Source organism: Halichoerus grypus, chromosome 6, assembly GCF_964656455.1.
Source record: "Halichoerus grypus chromosome 6, mHalGry1.hap1.1, whole genome shotgun sequence".
NCBI lineage: Eukaryota > Metazoa > Chordata > Mammalia > Carnivora > Phocidae > Halichoerus > Halichoerus grypus.
In genome coordinates, this window is record NC_135717.1 from 92,504,410 (window position 1) to 92,522,780 (window position 18,371).

Consider the following 18,371-nt stretch of genomic DNA (forward strand, 5'->3'; position numbering starts at 1 on the left):
ATTTCGTATTAAATCTGTCACTTATTACAGTTTGAATTGCTCATACCTAACCATGTGGAGCTGTCATGAGCACTTATATCTTTATTTGTCCAACCTACACACAACCTGAAAATATGCCGAATTAAAGGCTTCCTATCTCTTTGTGGTTTTCAGAAGAACCAATGGGTGATTAAACTCAAATATATCAGTTATGGCTGCATCAGGAATGTCCACAAATAAAAATAAACTTAAACATTTTGAAGCACACAAATTCACCTTCAGATCTATAAAAAACATCCAAAGTACAAAGGTAAAATTTTGCCCACAGAAGTTTTATAATCTTCTCTTTTGCAGATGGAATTTCCATTGCATCTATATTCACAATGCCTCCATACTGCAATAGGAAAGTGCTTTTCTTATCTCAACAACTTCTGTGAGCTAGCTTCCCTACTTAAGTTCAAAACAAATAGTGTGCTAGTTACTTAGCGTTTCTAAATTGTGATAAACTCCTTCAACACAAAAGTCCTCAACATTGAATAATAGATTCTCCTGGGGAGATTTAAAATAAATCCAAAACCCAAATGTTCCCAAATATTCTGATTTAATTGATCTGCAGTGGGGTCCAGGTATCGGTATTCTCAAAGCTCTCTGGGTGTGTTAAAGACCAGAAAAATTAGAATATTTTCAGATTTTCAAAAGAGACCCAAAATAAATCTTAATTTCAAAACAACTTGATTCCTCGTGCTCGCTTCGGCAGCACATATACAAAACAACTTGATTCCTTAGATTGTTGCCTAAGTAGCCAACCCTGACCCCACCGTATCTTATCATTTCAGATATATCCTCAAAATCAAATTTATAAAAACAGTTGTGGGTGGGAAGTCCTTATTATCTATCCTTCCTGTCCAAGAGAGACCCACAAAGCTCAAATAGTACAAATACCTCATTTACAGATGAAGATCTCTATGATAAAGGAAGGTTACGGGACTTTTTATAAGTCACCAGCCTAGAATAGAACAAGAACCAGAATGCAAGTCTGACTTCTCTCTACATGTGTTACTACCTTAAGCTGCCCCCCTTCCTGCCCTTAGGTGTCACACCTTGCTCCACGAATGCACTGTGACAATCTCAACCATATACAAGAAGCTCCTGCCTCAGCTTTGCCTGTGCTCTGCTCTTGGGCATGAAACCTATTAGACCTATGATCAGCAAAATCTCAGAGTTTTATAACATCAGATCCTATGGACATGCTCGCTGCCCATATCCGGAGTCTTTTCTATTCTTGATCCCAGAATGCCGAGCCATGATGCACATAAAATCCTATAACTAAAAGTGACAATAATTATTTTATTCAAACCATTTATTTCATAGCTAGAGGAACAGGGGTCCAGAGAAGGTAAACCAGCCCATCTGTTCTGGTGCCACAGATTTGAGGTTGGTTTTTCTAGGCATAAGAATTTATACAATATTGAAATCAAATAGATCCTTAAGGATATTCCAGAACAAATACTTTGAAATGTTATATTTAGCAGTGTGGCCCTTTTTCTAATGGTATCTAATTCAAAATCTCAGAGTATAAGAGTGATGACCAGTCCATGTGTTTTGTTGGGTGATGAATGGGAAACGGGGAGAATTTAAAATCCTGGCATCCAATCTATTTGCCATCTCCTTGCCACCTTTATAACATGCACCTCCAACCATCAAGCCATATGAAAACAAATATAAAACTCCTTTGAAAACCACTGATTTTATCCAAGAAGTTCAAAGAAGTTAAACTTAGCCTACCTTATGAAGATAGGGTACAGATGTCTTGAAATAGTCTGATTTTTTTTTCACAAAAGAAATTGTTTCCCATTTCCTATCTTCATCATGTTTTTAATTGTTTGCTTAATTTTAAATTGACTTAATAAACCTTCTAACAGTAGTAATATAAAAACTACTGTGGTCCCCACTGGCCTGGGTATTAAAAGTTTCCATTTTCATCTTCTTCCTGAGACCACCATCTTAGATGTGTTTTCTTCACATCTTAATTCCACTAATTATCTTCATCATCCCCATATTTTCTATTTACAGGCGTCTTTGGGAATTTATTAGAGATTACAGATATTAATATATTAGAATATATTAGATATTACAAATATCTATTTGTAGAGATATTTGCAATATCTCAAAAAATGTTTAAGTACAATACATTATCAGAAAGTAAATTAGCTAATATTAAACATACAGAGAGCCCAAAGAATGGTGCCAACCATCCTTTCCCTCTTGAATTGCCTTGAAGCATGTGGTATACAAGCCTCACTTAGACAGCTACAAGTTTATTCTCCCTATTCTCTATTGCTTGGTAAGTCTCTTCATATACATACTTGATTCAAATGTTCTGACTTCATTCTGTACAATATGCCTCAGGGTTAAGCCCACGGCAACTGTTAATCCAGACTTCATCCAAGGAGAGTAATGAAGATACTGACAGTTTTTCTTGAGTCCCTTCATCCACTGTAGGAATTAGCTTAGAACACTTAAGATTTTCAAAGCGAAGTATGGTCAAGACATATAAGTATAGTAAGGTCATAAGTGTAATTCATCATACAACTTAGATGTGAAGAAAAAATGCAATAAATAAATCACACTTTTCCTCATGAGTTCCTGCCCTGTAACTAATAAGGAGAAAAAACTTTACATCAGTGACAAAATATTAGTCAATTCAGTAATTTAAATAGCTCTTTTAGAAATATACAGCCTCTTTTGGATAAAACATTCAGTCACTCAGATAGCTTCCTGACACCCTGATTCTCTGTCTAAGAGGGTGTCTGGATTCACAGGATCAGAAAGGAACAGATGCTTTGGCCTGGTGACTTCCGATATCCAAATCAAATGCACGTTTTAAGCTGGTGACTGCTTGTTACAGCTAGTGTAGCTCATGACTGGGGCTCTTCTAGCTTGGCTAGGGCTTACTGGCATTCCCTGAATGACTTGGGCTCTCTTAGGTACCATAGAGCCATCCGAGGTTTAATTGTGACTCCCAGTTGACATCAGCTTGGATTGTTCGATCAGATGCCCTTATCACAGAGACACCTTATCCCCACCACATGACCCCTTTTGGAGGACCCCTCACCCAGATATTTTTAGCTGTTTCTACATCTCATCCTTTCTATACAGAAACCAAAGAGGGCCTAATAAAGCTAAACTCAAGAGCTCCTTCTGTCTCTTTGCCATGTGGCCCCAACTTTAAGGTCATGACACAAGTAGGTACAGGAGTGGCTCAAGATGTGATTTTCCTTCAGGATTTGAAGCACAGAGTGCTAAAGGAGCAAGCACCCTCTGCCTTGAACTGTGCTCATTTATCTAACACTTCTCTGCATTTGACTTCCAAAGGCAGAAGAGGGGGAAATTGGGACACCTCTGTCTGTCATACTCATCCTGTTTCCTCTTTCTCTATCTTCTGCTTCCCATAATCTCAAATTGCCAGAAAGTGGTGGCGATCTCCACCCAATATGCCACATTCTCCTTCTTCATTCCTGTTAACCCTTAACCATGGACAGAATATTTTCTATAAATACTATGGGGAATATTAACATCTGAGTCCTCCAAGTTTGGTGTTAGATGTGCTCCTTCTTCCTCTTGCATTCTGCCTGAAGTTAATCCAAAACTTTTTCCAGGCAGATGGATGCTTCAGACCATTTTGGGGAAGGTTTTATACTCTATAATGAAAAATGAATTATAATTTTCTAATCTTTATATCATTAAGCTGACTTTTAGGTTGCTAATGCCATCCCCTCTGGATTGTTATCTGAAAAAACAAGTTTCACCAGCTGAAGGAGGTATGGAACAAAGGGATAAAGAAAATTCAAAATTCGTCCTGCTAGAAGAATAACCCTGGGTCTTATAAAAATATCTGTCCAATAATGTTTACAAATTATACTCCCTTGGGCAGATACTTTCTAACAATATCTTTAGACATGGAAAATAAGCAAGCCTCAGAAAGCTAAAGGTTTAAAGAGAACTTTACTTGTTAGATTTTTCCTTCATATTTTTTGTAGTGTCTGATAAAGGGAATAATGGAATTTGATAGTATTTTTTTTATTTTCAAGTTTTTATTTAAATAGCAGTTAGTTAACATAGAGTGTAATATTAGTTTCAGGAGCAGAATTTACTGATTCATCACTTACATACAATACCCTGTGCTCATCACAGCAAGTGCACTCCTTAATCCACATCACCCATTTAACCCATCCCCCCCCACCTACCTCCCCTCAGCAACCCTCAGTTTGTTCTCTACAGTTAAGAGTCTGTTTTATGGTTTGCCGCTTTCTCTTTCTCCCCACTATGTTCATCTGTTTTGTTTCTTGAAATCATATGGTATTTGTCTTTGTCTTTCCTTGACTGACTTATTTCACTTAGCATAATACTCTCTAATTCCATCTACATTATTGCAAATGGCAAGATTTCATTCTTTTTTAATGGCTGGGTAATATTCCATTATATATATATATATATATATATATATATATATATACACACACACACACACACACACACACACACACATATATATATATATATATATATATAAATACAACCTCTTCTTTATCTATTCATCAGTCGATGGACATTTGGGCTCTTTCCATAATTTGGCTATTATTGATAATGCTGCTATAAACATCAGGATGCACGTATCCCTTTGAAACAGTATTTTTGTACCCTTTGGGTAAATACCTAGTAGTGTGATTCCTGGATTGTAAGGTAGTTCTATTTTTAACTTTTTGAGGAACCTCCATACTGTTTTCCAGAGTGGCTGCACAAGTTTGCATTTCCACCAACAGTGTAAAATTTCCCTTTTCTCCGCATCCTTGCCAACATCTGTTGTTTCCTGTGTTGTTCATTTTAGCCATTCTGACCAATGTGAGGTGGCATCTCATTGTAGTTTTGATTTGTATTTCCCTGATGATGAGTGATGTTGAGCATCTTTTCATGTGTCTGTTAGCCATCTGGATGTCTTCTTTATGTCTTCCTTAGAAAAATGTCTATTCAGGGGGTGCCTGGGTGGCTCAGTCATTAAGCGTCTGCCTTCAGCTGGGGTCATGATCCCAGGGTCCTGGGATCGAGCCCCCATCGGGCTCCCTGCTCAGCGGAAAGCCTGCTTCTCCCTATCCCACTCACCCTGCTTGTGTTCCCTCTCTCGCTGTGTCTCTCTTTGTCAAATAAATAAATAAAATCTTAAAAAAAAAAAAAGAAAAATGTCTATTCATGTTTTCTGCCCATTTCTTAACTGGATTATTTGTTTTTTGGGTGTTGAGTTTGATAAGCTCTTTATAGGTTTGGATACAAACCCTTTATCAGAAATATCATTTGCAAATATCTTCTCCCATTCCGTAGGCTGCCTTTTAGTTTTGTTGATTGCTTACTTCACCGTGCAGAAACTTTTTATCTTGATGAAGTCTCAGTAGATCATTTTTGCCTTTGTTTCCCTTTGTTTACCTATGGTGATGTGTCTAGTGAGAAGCTGCCATGGCCAAGATCAAAGAAGTTGCTGCCTGTGTTCTCTCCTGGGATTTTTATGGTTTCAAGTCTCACATTTAGGTCTTTCACTCATTTTGAATTTATTTTTGTGTATGGTGTAAGAAAGTGGTCCAGTTTCACTCATTTGTTGAAGAGACTGTCTTTTTGCCATTGGAAATTCTCTGCTGCTTTATCAATGAGTTCCATTATGTTTGTTATTAATTGTTTTATGTATTGGGGTGCTCCCAAATTGGGGGCAAAAATATTTACAATTGTTAGAGCTCCTTGTTGGATAGACCCTTTTATTTTAATACAATGCCCTTCTTCATCTTTTGTTACAGTCTTTGGTTTAAAATCTAGTGTGTCTCATATAAGTATTTGCTACTCTGGCTTTCTTTTTATGTCTATTTGCATGATAAAATATTTCTCCATCCCTTTACTTTCAATCTTCAGGTGCGTTTAGGTCTAAAATGAGTTTCTTGTAGACAGCATATAGATGGGTCTTGCTTTTTTATCCATTCTGACAGCCTATGTCTTTTGATGGAGTGTTTAGTCCATTTACATTCACAGTAATTATTGATAGATATCAATTTAGTGTCATTTTATTGGTTGTTTTGTTGTTGTCTCTGGAGATTTTCTCTGTTCCTTTTTAGTCTTTTTTCCCACTCAAAGAGTCCCCTTTAATATTTTTACAGGACTGGGTTAGCAGACACAAATTCCTTTAGCTTTTGTTTTTCTAGGACACTCTTTATCTCTCCTATTCTGATAGAGTATTCTTGGTTGCAGATTTTTCCCATTCAGCATGTTGAATATATCATGCCACTTTTTTCTGGCCTGCCAAGTTTCTGTGGATAGATCTGCTGCTAACCTTACTTTTCTTCACTTGTAAGTTAGGGAATTATTTTGTCTTGCTGCTTTTAGGATATTTTCCTTATCTCTATATTTTGCAAATTCAACTACAATATGTCTTAGTATTGTTGATTTTGATGGGAGTTCTCTGTGCTCCCTGGATATGGAGACCTAAAACTATTTCCACTGGAGCTGAAGTGTTGTAGAACTCTATGGTCAGTAGACATGGTGCATGCAGGGATTTGTGCTGGCCTTCAGGTGGAGGGGCCTGCTGCACTGGTCCTTAGGCACGCTTCCTGGAGAAAAGCAGTAGCAGCAGAGCACAGTGGGGGTAGGGCTTAGGTTTAGGCCACCAGTGTTGGTGCTGTGCAGTTTACTGATGTTGGTTTATGCTGAGGGGTCAGGGAGAGAAATGGCAGCTCCTTTGTCCCCCCAGAGGGGAGTCTGTGCTTGCTGTTTTCAGGGAAGCCCTCCTAGAAGAGTGAATAATTTCCTGTCCTGCATCATAGGTATTTTTCAGATCACTGTTTTCATACTATCTGTGTCTGGATTACTTGCCTGCCTGGAGCAGCACAATGCACTTTGGATTTTAGGCCAGCCAGGCCAGCTGAGTTTTAAAACTCCAATCTTTAAGGGTACTGGGGTTACTTTCAGTTAAGTGTCTGACTCTTGACCTCAGCTTAGGTCTTGATATCAGGATTGTGAGTTCAAGCACCATGTGGAGCCTACTTAAAAATCAATCAATCAATCAATCAATCAATCTCCAAACTTTAGGGACCTGCTGTGGCAGGGACATACACTGGTGTTCTGGGGGAGGATCTCGCTGCCCTGGTATTTGTGCAGACTTGACCCAAAAGGGCAGTTGCACCAGAGTGCAGGAGTGTGGGATTTGGAGCAAAGTGCACCGAGGAGCCAGTGTCCAGGTTTGCTGCCCTCAGCAGGTGTCTCTGCATCTATGCTGAGGGTTGGGGGGAGGGAAATGGCGCCCACCAGCTCCTTTGTCCCCAGAAAGGCAATGCCTCCTCTCTCAGATGAACTCCAAGAAGGGGGACCCATCTTCCAGTGCATCTCAGGTGATCCACAGATCATGCCCTATGCTCCCTGAATTACCTGCCTGCCTTCTCTACAGGAGCACTGCAGCGCCCTCAGGGCTTTATACCAGCCATGCCATGAACCTCTAAAACTCTAGTCTTTGAGCCCTGCTGGTGGCAAATATGAAAATCAGCCCCTCTTATTTTCCTGGTCAATGGCTTTGGGGAATTGTTTTCCTTGTGCAATCCCCTGTGTGCTCCTCTTTCTCTTGTCTCTCTGTGACCAGGGCTCCCACCCCTCCACACATCTCCACACCTCCTACCTCCCACGATGTGGCCTCCTCTCTCCCTCTAGTTGTGTAGTTTGTTCTGTAAGTCCTCAGATTGATTTCTTGGGTATTCAGAATGATTTGATATTTATCTAGCTGTGTTTGAGGGACAAGGCAAGCCTAGGGTCCTCCTACTACTCCGCCATCTTAGCTCCTTCCCTCTCTATAGTGTTTTCAAAAAGACTTGATATCTTAAAGTTCTTTATAAACTTTAATTTTTGTTGTCTTGCTTACATTTTTATTTTGGTATATTAAAGTCAAAGACTGTCCTCAGTGATCACTGGAACATTTTACTAATAATCTAATTCATACATACAGTCAAGTATAGATTCCCTTTTAATTCCTATGAAGATCTGTGGATTTGGATGTTACTGAAGCTGTTAAAACCATCCATGAATTCTTCCTGTCTAAAGTCTTCATGTATGCATCCTCATTTACAATGGTAATTTACAACCTATTTTTAAACATTCAGACTATGAATAATCTTTCTATTTAGAAGCATTTCCTCTCTGAAGTCCCACAACTATTTTGATTCTGCAGATCATATGCTAATTTAAATATTTTCTTTCTATAAATTTAGAGCTCATACCTTTAATGATGCTCAGGAAATTTAGTCACTTTGTGGAGCAAACATGTTCTGAAGAGTTGATATCTTTATTGACTTGAGGTGCTCATAACTCCAAGAATCTCAATCCCATCTTGTAATCAACACTGTTGGATATTAAAAATAAATTCTACCTGTCAGAAACTATTGTGGAAATAATTTTTTCATGTGGAAAATAAATGTAGCTGTCTGTGAACATAACCATGCATGTCGTATATTAGAATTAACTACTAATCAGTATCTAGACTTGTGGAATATTGTATTTCTATTCTAGCTACTGAATGAAGCCACGGAAATAGCTGGTTATGTTTACATTCCAAAAGAAAGCATTTATAGATAATAATAACTTCCCTTTTGAAGTGACTCCTGTCTATCTATATGTGTTGTCTTTTGTAGCAAATCCATTCTCGGGTCTATGCTATTCAGTATGACATTACAGAATGAACCTCCCATAGAAATGATAGCTCCAGGAGTGTGGGATATAAGCCAGCCATCTCCAGTGATCCTGCAGGTAAGAGTCAGGCTATGAGATTAAAGTATACATGGCAAAAAAAAAAAAAAGTATACACAGCAAGTATTGGTTGATAAGTAGCTTCTCAATTACAGAAACAATTTTCTTCTAGGATCACACATTTTAATAGTCTTCTCTTCCTCCAATCTGCTGGGATTTGTAAAACCTCTAGTTCTTTTATTTTGTATTCAGTACTCTCAAAGCACTTTTCCTCCAGCTTATATAATAGCAATTTCAAGCCATTCTCCATCAAACATGATCATGAAGGAAAGAAATGAAGTGTTGCCATTAGTATATTCATTATGTGGATTCACTATCCTTTCCATTGTCTGAAAACAGACATTGGTATATATTATTAACTTGGTACCTTACACCTGCCTTTGCATTGTGTCATGTTTCCTTAAAATCCTTCAATTGTACATTTCCTATATGACTAGTAATTAGGTCAGTAGTGGAGGAGAAACTGCAAACAAAATTCATTCAACATACTTTCTTTACTCTTAAGACCCCTCTTCTTTCTGTGATTTGTAATCATGAATAAAAGGTGGCTAATGATTCCAGACTTCGGTCCTTACTGCTGAGAGCTCCTTGTGTGTTCATCATTATAAATGATCATATTGGTCAGATACATGAAGCATGGCCATTCCCATATATGGAAATGCAGGGAATATGGACTTTCCATCTCTATAGGGAAAAACTGGGAACTGCTATCTGGGCAGCACTCTCTAGAACTGGATTTCTCAACTCAACACTAATGACATTTTGGACCAGATAACTCTTCGTTGTGGCAGCTGCCTTATACATTGTGGGATATTTAGCAGCATCTTTGGGTTCTACCTACTAGGTGCCAGTAGCACCTGCCTAGTTCTGACAATCAAAAAAATGCTTCTTGATATTGTCAGATGTCCTCTAGAGATAAAATTGCCCTCTGTTGAGCAGAGCTGTTCTAGAGAAAGCTAGTGGAGTCTCTTGAGTTCTTAAGCTTCCAGGTTTGGGGTGAGGGACAAAGTGTAGCAAGATGTTGAAACTGGAAGAGAAAAATAATACTAATAAAAATGTGGCTTCCACTGTGAAGGAGGAAGTCCTTGCCAAACATCGATTTACTTCTAATTCATTGATGTGATGATGAAAAAGAGTGTTCAGTTTCAATATTGGCACAACATCGTAGATACTCAACATGTAATGGCTTATTATTTAGCAGATGTTCCATTGTAACATGACGACTACCTTTCTTTAAGAGGCCAAATGCAGAAGCACCTGGGTGGCTCAGTTGGTTAAGTATCTGACTGTTGACATCGGCTCAGGTCATGATCTCAGGGTGGTGAGATCAAGCTCCAAGTTGGGCTCTGCATGCTCAGCATGGAGTCTGCCTGAGATTCTCTCTCTGCCCCTCCCCCAATCATGATCTATAAATAAATAAAATCTTTTTAAAAATGCATTTTTTAACAGACTATTGCTTGCCAGATATAAACTACCTCAGTTTAATGAGAATTTTCCAAGTCTGACCATTGCCCGAGCTTTGAGGATATAAAGTTATGATTCAACAGGTATTTATCAGCAGTGGTGGGGGTGGAAGAAGTAAGAGAGACTATCAGATGATTCTTCTCAGATGAGAGGAATAGCTCCTTTAGAACACAGATCCTGGCAAGTGGAATCTGAGGATTAGTTTCAAGTATTCAATAGGAGCATAGATTTCCAACTAGACATCTGGAGCTATAACCAAATTTATCTTTGAAAAAAGGTGGGGGGACATGAAAATCGTTCAACATCATGCAAAAAGTTAAATAATCTAATTTTTATAAAATAATTTCAAATGTATAGACATAAAAGGAAACATCTCAGGATATTTTTAATTGATGATAAAATATACAAAATAAAATAGGAGTTATTAAAGTTAAAACTCTTACTAACCAATGTCACTCTAATTATATACAGCTAAATTTAGAGTAGAATCTTTCAGCCTAAAGATTGTAGTGAGGAAATTAGCAAATTCTGCAACCAGTATTTGTGTTAAGAAGTCAAGATGGGTATCAGGGAAAGACATCAGGCTCAGAGTTAGAAAATCTGGATTATAGTTTTAGCTCTTAAACAGAAAACTTTATAACTTTGGACAAGTCACCAAACGTATTTTCACCTCTGTACAATGAAAGGGTTACACTATGCCTATCCAACTTCTTTCAGATCTGTACTTTTCTGATCATCTTTATTAGATAGTTACTGCCCCATGGTTGCCACCCTAGTATGAGAAAGGATATGATATGTCACAGAACCTGAATCCTTTAAGTCCATCACTTTTTTTCAGGTTCTATGGCTTAAGTGCCACCGAAAGCAGTGGGTGGAGTGAAGTAGATCTGAGTTCAGAAATGGACAAAGATTGGGGCACCTGGGTGGTTCAGTCGGTTGTTTGCCTTCAGCTCAGGACATGATTCCAGGGTCCTGGGACCGAGCCTTGCATCCAGCCCTGCATTGGGCTCCTTGCTCAGCAGGGAGCCTACTTCTCCCTCTCCCTCTGCCTACCACTACCCCTCCTTGTGCTCTCACTCTTTCTCTGTCAAATAAATAAGTAAAATCTTAAAAAAAAAGAAAAGAAAAGAAAAGAAAAGAAAAGAAAAGAAATGGAGACAGATTATTGCATGTTTCCATTAACCTGGATCTCCCTCAACTTCCTACCTCTCTCTGTGTACAATCAAGTAGAGTGGCTCTATCATAATTTAAGAACTAAGAGCAGAGTGGAGAGGGAGGAGCAAGTTGGCAGAGGAATAGGAGACCTAAATTTCATCTGGTCCCAGGAATTCAGGTAGATAGGGATCAAACCATTCTGAACACCTACGAACTCAACAGGAGATCAAAGAAAAGAATAGCAGCAACTCTCAGAACAGAAAAGTGACCACTTTCTGGAAGGTAGGATGTGTGGAGAAGTGAATCTGAGGTGATATTTGGGAAGATAGATGGCAGGGGAGGGAGCCTCCATCAGCTGCTACTGGCAAGTGATAGAGCAGCAGAGGACAAAATCAGAAATTTTAGAAGTCTGCTCCACTGAGGGACATCGCTCCAGTGGCTAAGCAGGGGGTGGAACCCTCGCTGGGACAGTGTGGTTTCAGGACCCTCGGGGTCACAGAAAGACCAGGGGTGCCTGAGTGTAGCAGAGCTCCAGGTATCAGAGCAGGGAAGCTGGCTGCAGAGACCACGCTGAGGAGTGGGCTCGCAGCTTGGGGTTGCCATAAACCGTGATCCGCAGCACAGTCGGGCCACTGCTCTTCCAGCAGGGACCCAACAAGCGGCAGATCCAGGGAGACTCCCCTTCCTCCCCCGGGAGGAGCAGCGCAGGAGTGCACTGCAGGGATCTGCTGGGTTTGGAGACTCCACATGGGGTCATGTGCCAGAGATAGAAACGCTCGGTCACAGGCCAGGTGAGCACAGTGTGCGGCCGGAGACTGGGGAGACAGGAGTGATTGACTGCTTTTCTCTGGGGGTGCACTGAAGAGTGGGGCCCTGAGTTCTCGGCTCCTCCGGGGCGGAGATTGGGAGGCTGCCATTTTCACTCTTGTCCTCCAAAGCTGTACTGAAAACTTGCAGGGAACAAAAGCTCCCGAGAGCAAGACCAAGCAGATTACTTAGCCTGGACCCGGCGAGGGCGGGACAATTCCGCCTCCGGCAAAGACATTTGAGAACCACTGAAACAGGCCCCTTCCCCAGAAGATCAGCAAGAACAGCCAGCCAAGACCAAGTTTACCGATCAATGAGAACAGCAGAATTCCAGCACTAGGGGAATACTGCACATAGAATTCATGGCTTTATTCCCATGATTCTGTAGTCTTTCAAAATTAATTTTTTTAATTTTCTTTTTTTTTTTGAATTTTTCTTTTTCCCTTTTTCAACCAACATCTCATCAATACCTTTTTTAAAAATCTTTTTTATTTTTCATTTTTAGAGTCATATTCTATCTCTTCATAATGCTCACCCTAATTTTTGGTATATGTATATATATATAAGTTGTTCTCGCTTTAAAATACTAGGTTGCAGTTTCTTCTAACAGACCAAAATATACCCTAAATCTCTAGTGTATGGCTTTGTTCTAGTCTCTTGCCTGATCATATTCTCTCCCTTTTATTTTTTTAAAACCTTTCTTTTTTCAAACAACTTCTTATCTTATCAATTCCTTTTATAAAATCTTTTATAATTTTCATCTTTACAGTCATATTCCATCCCTTCATTGTATTAACCCTTATTTTTGTACATATATAAGCTTTTCTTTAAAATTTTGGGAGGTACTTTCTTCTAACAGACCAAAATACGCCCAAAATCTAGTGTGTGGCACTGATCTATGCACCAGTCTGATCATATTTGATCATATTCTGTTTTTTGTTTGTTTGTTTGTTTATCTTTTTCTTTTGATTTTTTTTTCTTTTTTCTTTCTTTCCCTTTCTTTTCCCCAGTTTCAGGTCTCTTCTGATTTGTTTACTGTATATTTTTCTGGAGTCATTGTTACCCTGTAAGCAGTTTGTCCTCTCATTCATTTTTTCTCCTTTAGACAAAATGATAGGATGGAAAAATTCACCTCAAAAAAAAAAGAATAAGAGGCAGTGCTGACTGCCAGGGACCTAATCAATACGGACGTTAGTAAAATGTCGGAACTAGAGTTCAGAATGATGATTTTAAAGATACTAGCTGGGCTTGAAAAAAGAATGGAAGATATTAGAGAAACCCTTTATGGAGAAATAAAAGAACTAAAATCTAACCAAGTCAAAATCAAAAAGGCTACTAATGAGGTGCAATAAAAAATGGAGACTCTAACTGCTAGGATAAATGAGGCAAAAGAGAGAATTAATGATATAGAAGACCAAATGATGGAAAATGAAGAAGCTGAGAAAAAGAGAGATAAACAACTACTGGATCACAAGGGCAGAATTCGATAGATAAGTGATACCATAAGACAAAATAATATTAGAATAATTGGGATCCCAGAAGAAGAAGAAAGAGAGAGAGGGGCAGAAGGTATATTGGAGCAAATTATAGCAGAGAACTTCCCTAATTTGGGGAAGGAAACAGGCACCAAAATCCAGGAGGCACAGAGAACCCCCATCAAAATCAATAAAAATAGGTCAACACCCCGATATCTAATAGTAAATGTTATGAGTCTCACAGGCAAAGAGAAAATCCTGAAAGCAGCTCAGGAGAAGCGATCTGTAACCTACAATGGTAGAAACATTAGATTGGCAACAGACCTATCCATAGAGACCTGGCAGGCCAGAAAGGACTGGCATGATATATTCAGAGCACTAAATGAGAAAAATATACAGCCAAGAATACTATATCCAGATAGGCTGTCATTGAAAATAGAAGGAGAGATAAAAAGCTTCCAGGACAAAAAAAACTAAAAATTTGCAAACATGAAACCAGCCTTACAAGAAATATTGAAAGGGGCCCTCTAAGCAAAGAGAGAGCCTAAAAGTAACATAGACCAGAAAGGAACACAGACAATATACAGTAACAGTCACCTTACAGGCAATACAATGGCACTAAATTCCTGTCTTTCAATAGTTACCCTGAATGTAAATGGGCTAAATGCCCCAATCAAAAGACACAGGCTATCAGTTTGGATAAAAAAACAAGACCCATCGATATGCTGTCTGCAAGAGACTCATTTTAGACCCAAAGACACCCCCAGATTGAAAGTGAGGGGGTAGAAAGCCATTTTTACCATGCTAATGGACACCAAAAGAAAGCTGGGCTGGCAATCCTTATATCAGACAAATTAGATTTTAAACCAAAGACTATAATAAGAGATGAGGGAGGACACTATATCCTACTTAAAGGGTCTATCCAACAAGAAGATCTAACAATTGTAAATATCTATGCCCCTAACAGGGAGCAGCCAATTATATAAGCCAATTAATAACAAAGTCAAAGAAACACATCAACAACAATACAGTAATAGTGGAGGACTTTAACACACCCCTCAGTGAGAAGGACAGATCATCTAAGCAAAAGATCAACAAGGAAATAAAGACTTTAAATGACACACTGGACCAAATGGACTTCACAGATGTATTCAAAACATTTCATCCCAAAGCAACGGAATACACATTCTTCTCTAGTGCCCATGGAACATTCTCCAGAATAGATCACATCCTAGGTCACAAGTACCAAAAGAGTGGGATCATTCCCTGCCTATTTTCAGACCACAATGCTTTGAAACTAGAACTCAATCACAAGAGGAAAGTTGGAAAGAACTCAAATACATGGAGGCTAAAGAGCATCCTACTAAAGAATGAATGGTTTAACCAGGAAATTAAAGAAGAATTAAAAAAATTCGTGGAAACAAGTGAAAATGAAAACACAACTGTTCAAAATCTTTGGGATTCAGCAAAGGCAGTCCTAAGAGGAAAGTGTATAGCAATACAAGCCTTTCTCAAGAAACAAGAAAGGTCTCAAGTACACAACCTAACCCTACACCTAAAGGAGCTGGAGAAAGAACAGCAAATAAAGCCTAAACCCAGCAGGAGAAGAGAAATAATAAAGATCAGAGCAGAAATCAATGAAATAGAAACTAAAAGAACAGTAGAACAGATCAATGAAACTAGGAGTTGGTTCTTTGAAAGAATTAACAAGATTGATAAACCCCTGGCCAGACTTATCAAAAAGAAAAGAGTAAGGACCCAAATCAACAAAATCATGAATGAAAGAGGAGAGATCTCAACCAACACCAAAGAAATGCAAACAATTATAAGAACATATTATGAGCAACTCTATGCCAGCAAATTAGATAACCTGGAAGAAATGGATGCATTTCTAGAGATGTATCAACTACCAAAATTGAACCAGGAAGAAATAGAAAACCTGAACAGACCTATAACCATTAAGGAAATTGAAGCAGTCATCAAAAATCTCCCAACAAACAAGAGCCCAGGGCCAGATGGCTTCCCAGGGGAATTCTACCAAACATTTAAAGAAGAATTAATACCTATTCTTCTGAAACTGTTCCAAAAAATAGAAATGGAAGGAAAACTTCCAAACTCGTTTTATGAGGCCACCATTACCTTGATCCCAAAACCAGACAAAGACCCCATCAAAAAGGAGAATTACAGACCAATATTCCTGATGAACATGGATGCAAAAATTCTCACCAAAATACTAGCCAATAGGATCCAACAGTATGTTAAAAGGATTATTCACCACGACCAAGTGGGATTTATCCCTGCGCTGCAACGTTGGTTCAACATCCACAAATCAATCAATGTGATACAATACATTAATAAAAGAAAGAACAAGAACCATATGATCCTCTCAATAGATGCAGAAAAAGCACTTGACAAAGTACAGCATCCTTTCTTGATCAAAACTCTTCAGAACATTGCTAAAGTCAAGGGAAGCAAGGGCAAAAATGAACTGTTGGGACTTCATCAAGATAAAAAGCTTTTGCACAGCAAAAGAAACAGTCAACATGAATATCATAAAAGCCATCTATGAAAAACCCACAACGAATATCATTCCCAATGGGGAAAAACTGAGAGCTTTCCCCCTAAGATCAGGAACACGGCTGGGATGTCCACTGTTACCACTGCTATTCAACATAGTACTAGAAGTCCTAGCCACAGAAATCAGACAACAAAAAGAAGTAAAAGGCATCTGAATCAGCAAAGAAGAAGTCAAACCCTCACTCTTTGCAGATGATATGATACATTATGTGGAAAACCCAAAAGACCCCACCCCAAAACTGCTAGAACTCATACAGGAATTCAGTAAAGTGGCAGGATAGAAAATCAATGCACAGAAATCAGTGGCATTCCTATACACCAACAACAAGACAGAAGAAAGAGAAATTAAAGAGTCGATCCCATTTACAATTGCACCCCAAACCATAAGACCTAGGAATAAATCTAACCAAAGAGGCAGAGAATCTGTACTCAGAAAACTATAAAATACTCATGAAAGAAATTGAGGAAGACAAAAAGAAAGGGAAAAACGTTCCATGCTCATGGATTGGAAGAACAAATATTGTGAAGATGTCAATGCTACCTAGAGCAATCTACACATTTAAGGCAATCCCTATCAAAATACCATCCACTGTTTTCAAAGAAATGGAACAAATAATCCTAAAGTTTGTATGGAATGAGAAAAGACCCCAAATAGCCAGAGGAATATTGAAAAAGAAAAGCAAGGCTGGTGCCATCACAATTCCAGACTTCAAGCTGTATTACAAAGCTGTTATCATCAAGACAGTATGGTACTGGCACAAAAACAGACACATAGATCAATGGAACAGAATAGAGAGCCCAGAAATGGACCCTGAACTCTATAGTCAACTAATTTTGACAAAGCAGGAAAGAATGTCCAATGGGAAAAAGACAGTCTCTTCAATAAATGGTGTTGGGAAAATTGGACAGCCACATGCAGAAGAATGAAACTGGACCATTTCCTTACACCACACACAAAAATAGACTTAAAATGGTTGAAAGACCTCAATGTGAGACAGGAGTCCATCAAAATCCTACAACAGACAGCAACCTCTTCGACCTCAGCTGCAGCAACTTCTTCCTAGAAACATCACCAAAGGCAAGGGAAGCAAGGGCAAAAATGAACTATTGGGACTTCATCAAGATAAAAAGCTTTTGCACAGCAAAAGAAACAGCCAACAAAACCAAAAGACAACCGACAGAATGGGAGAAGATATTTGCAAATGACATATCAGATAAAGGGCTGGTATCCAAAATCTATAAGGAACTTATCAAACTCAACACCCAAAGAACAAAGAATCCAATCAAGAAATGGGCAGAAGGCATGAACAGACATTTTTTCCAAAGAAGACATCCAAATGGCCAACAGACACATGAAAAAGTGCTCAACATCGCTCAGCATCAGGGAAATCCAAATCAAAACCTCAATGAGATACCACCTCACACCTGTCAAGATGGCTACAATTAACAAGTCAGGAAATGACAGATGTTGGCGGGGATGTGGAGAAAAGGGAACCCTCCTACACTGTTGGTGGGAATGCAAGCTGGTGCAACCACTCTGGGAAACAGTATGGAGGTTCCTCAAAAAGTTGAAAATAGAGCTACCATACAATCCAGCAATTGCACTAATGGGTATTTACCCCAAAGATACAAATGTAGGGATCCGAAGGGATATGTGCACCCCGATGTTTATAGCAGCAATGTCCACAATAGCCAAACTATGGAAAGAGCCAAGATGTCCATCAACAGACGAATGGATAAAGAAGATGTGGTATAAATATACAATGGAATATTATGCAGCCATCAAAAGGAATGAAATCTTGCCATTTGCAAGGACGTGGATGGAATTGGAGGGTATTATGCTGAGTGAAATAAGTCAATCAGAGAAAGACATGCATCATATGATCTCATTGATATGAGGAATTCTTAATCTCAGGAAACAAACGGAGGGTTGCTGGAGTGGTGGGGGGTGGGAGGGATGGGGTGGCTGGCTGATAGACACTGGGGAGGGTATGTGCTATGGTGAGCGCTGTGAATTGTGTAAGACTGTTGAATCACAGACCTGTACCTCTGTAACAAATAATACATTATATGTTAAACAAAAAAAGAAGA

At 38.9% G+C, this 18,371-nt stretch overlaps 1 protein-coding gene across 1 annotated transcript in view; it reads left to right on the top strand.

The window, feature by feature from the left end:
* PIK3C2G (phosphatidylinositol-4-phosphate 3-kinase catalytic subunit type 2 gamma) overlaps window positions 1-18,371 on the top strand; it is a 377,014-nt gene that overhangs the window by 120,253 nt on the left and 238,390 nt on the right. The window contains exon 14 of the mRNA XM_036065643.2: window positions 8,688-8,802. Coding sequence (XP_035921536.2) covers window positions 8,688-8,802 — 115 coding nt within the window. The remainder of the gene's footprint in view (window positions 1-8,687; window positions 8,803-18,371) is intronic.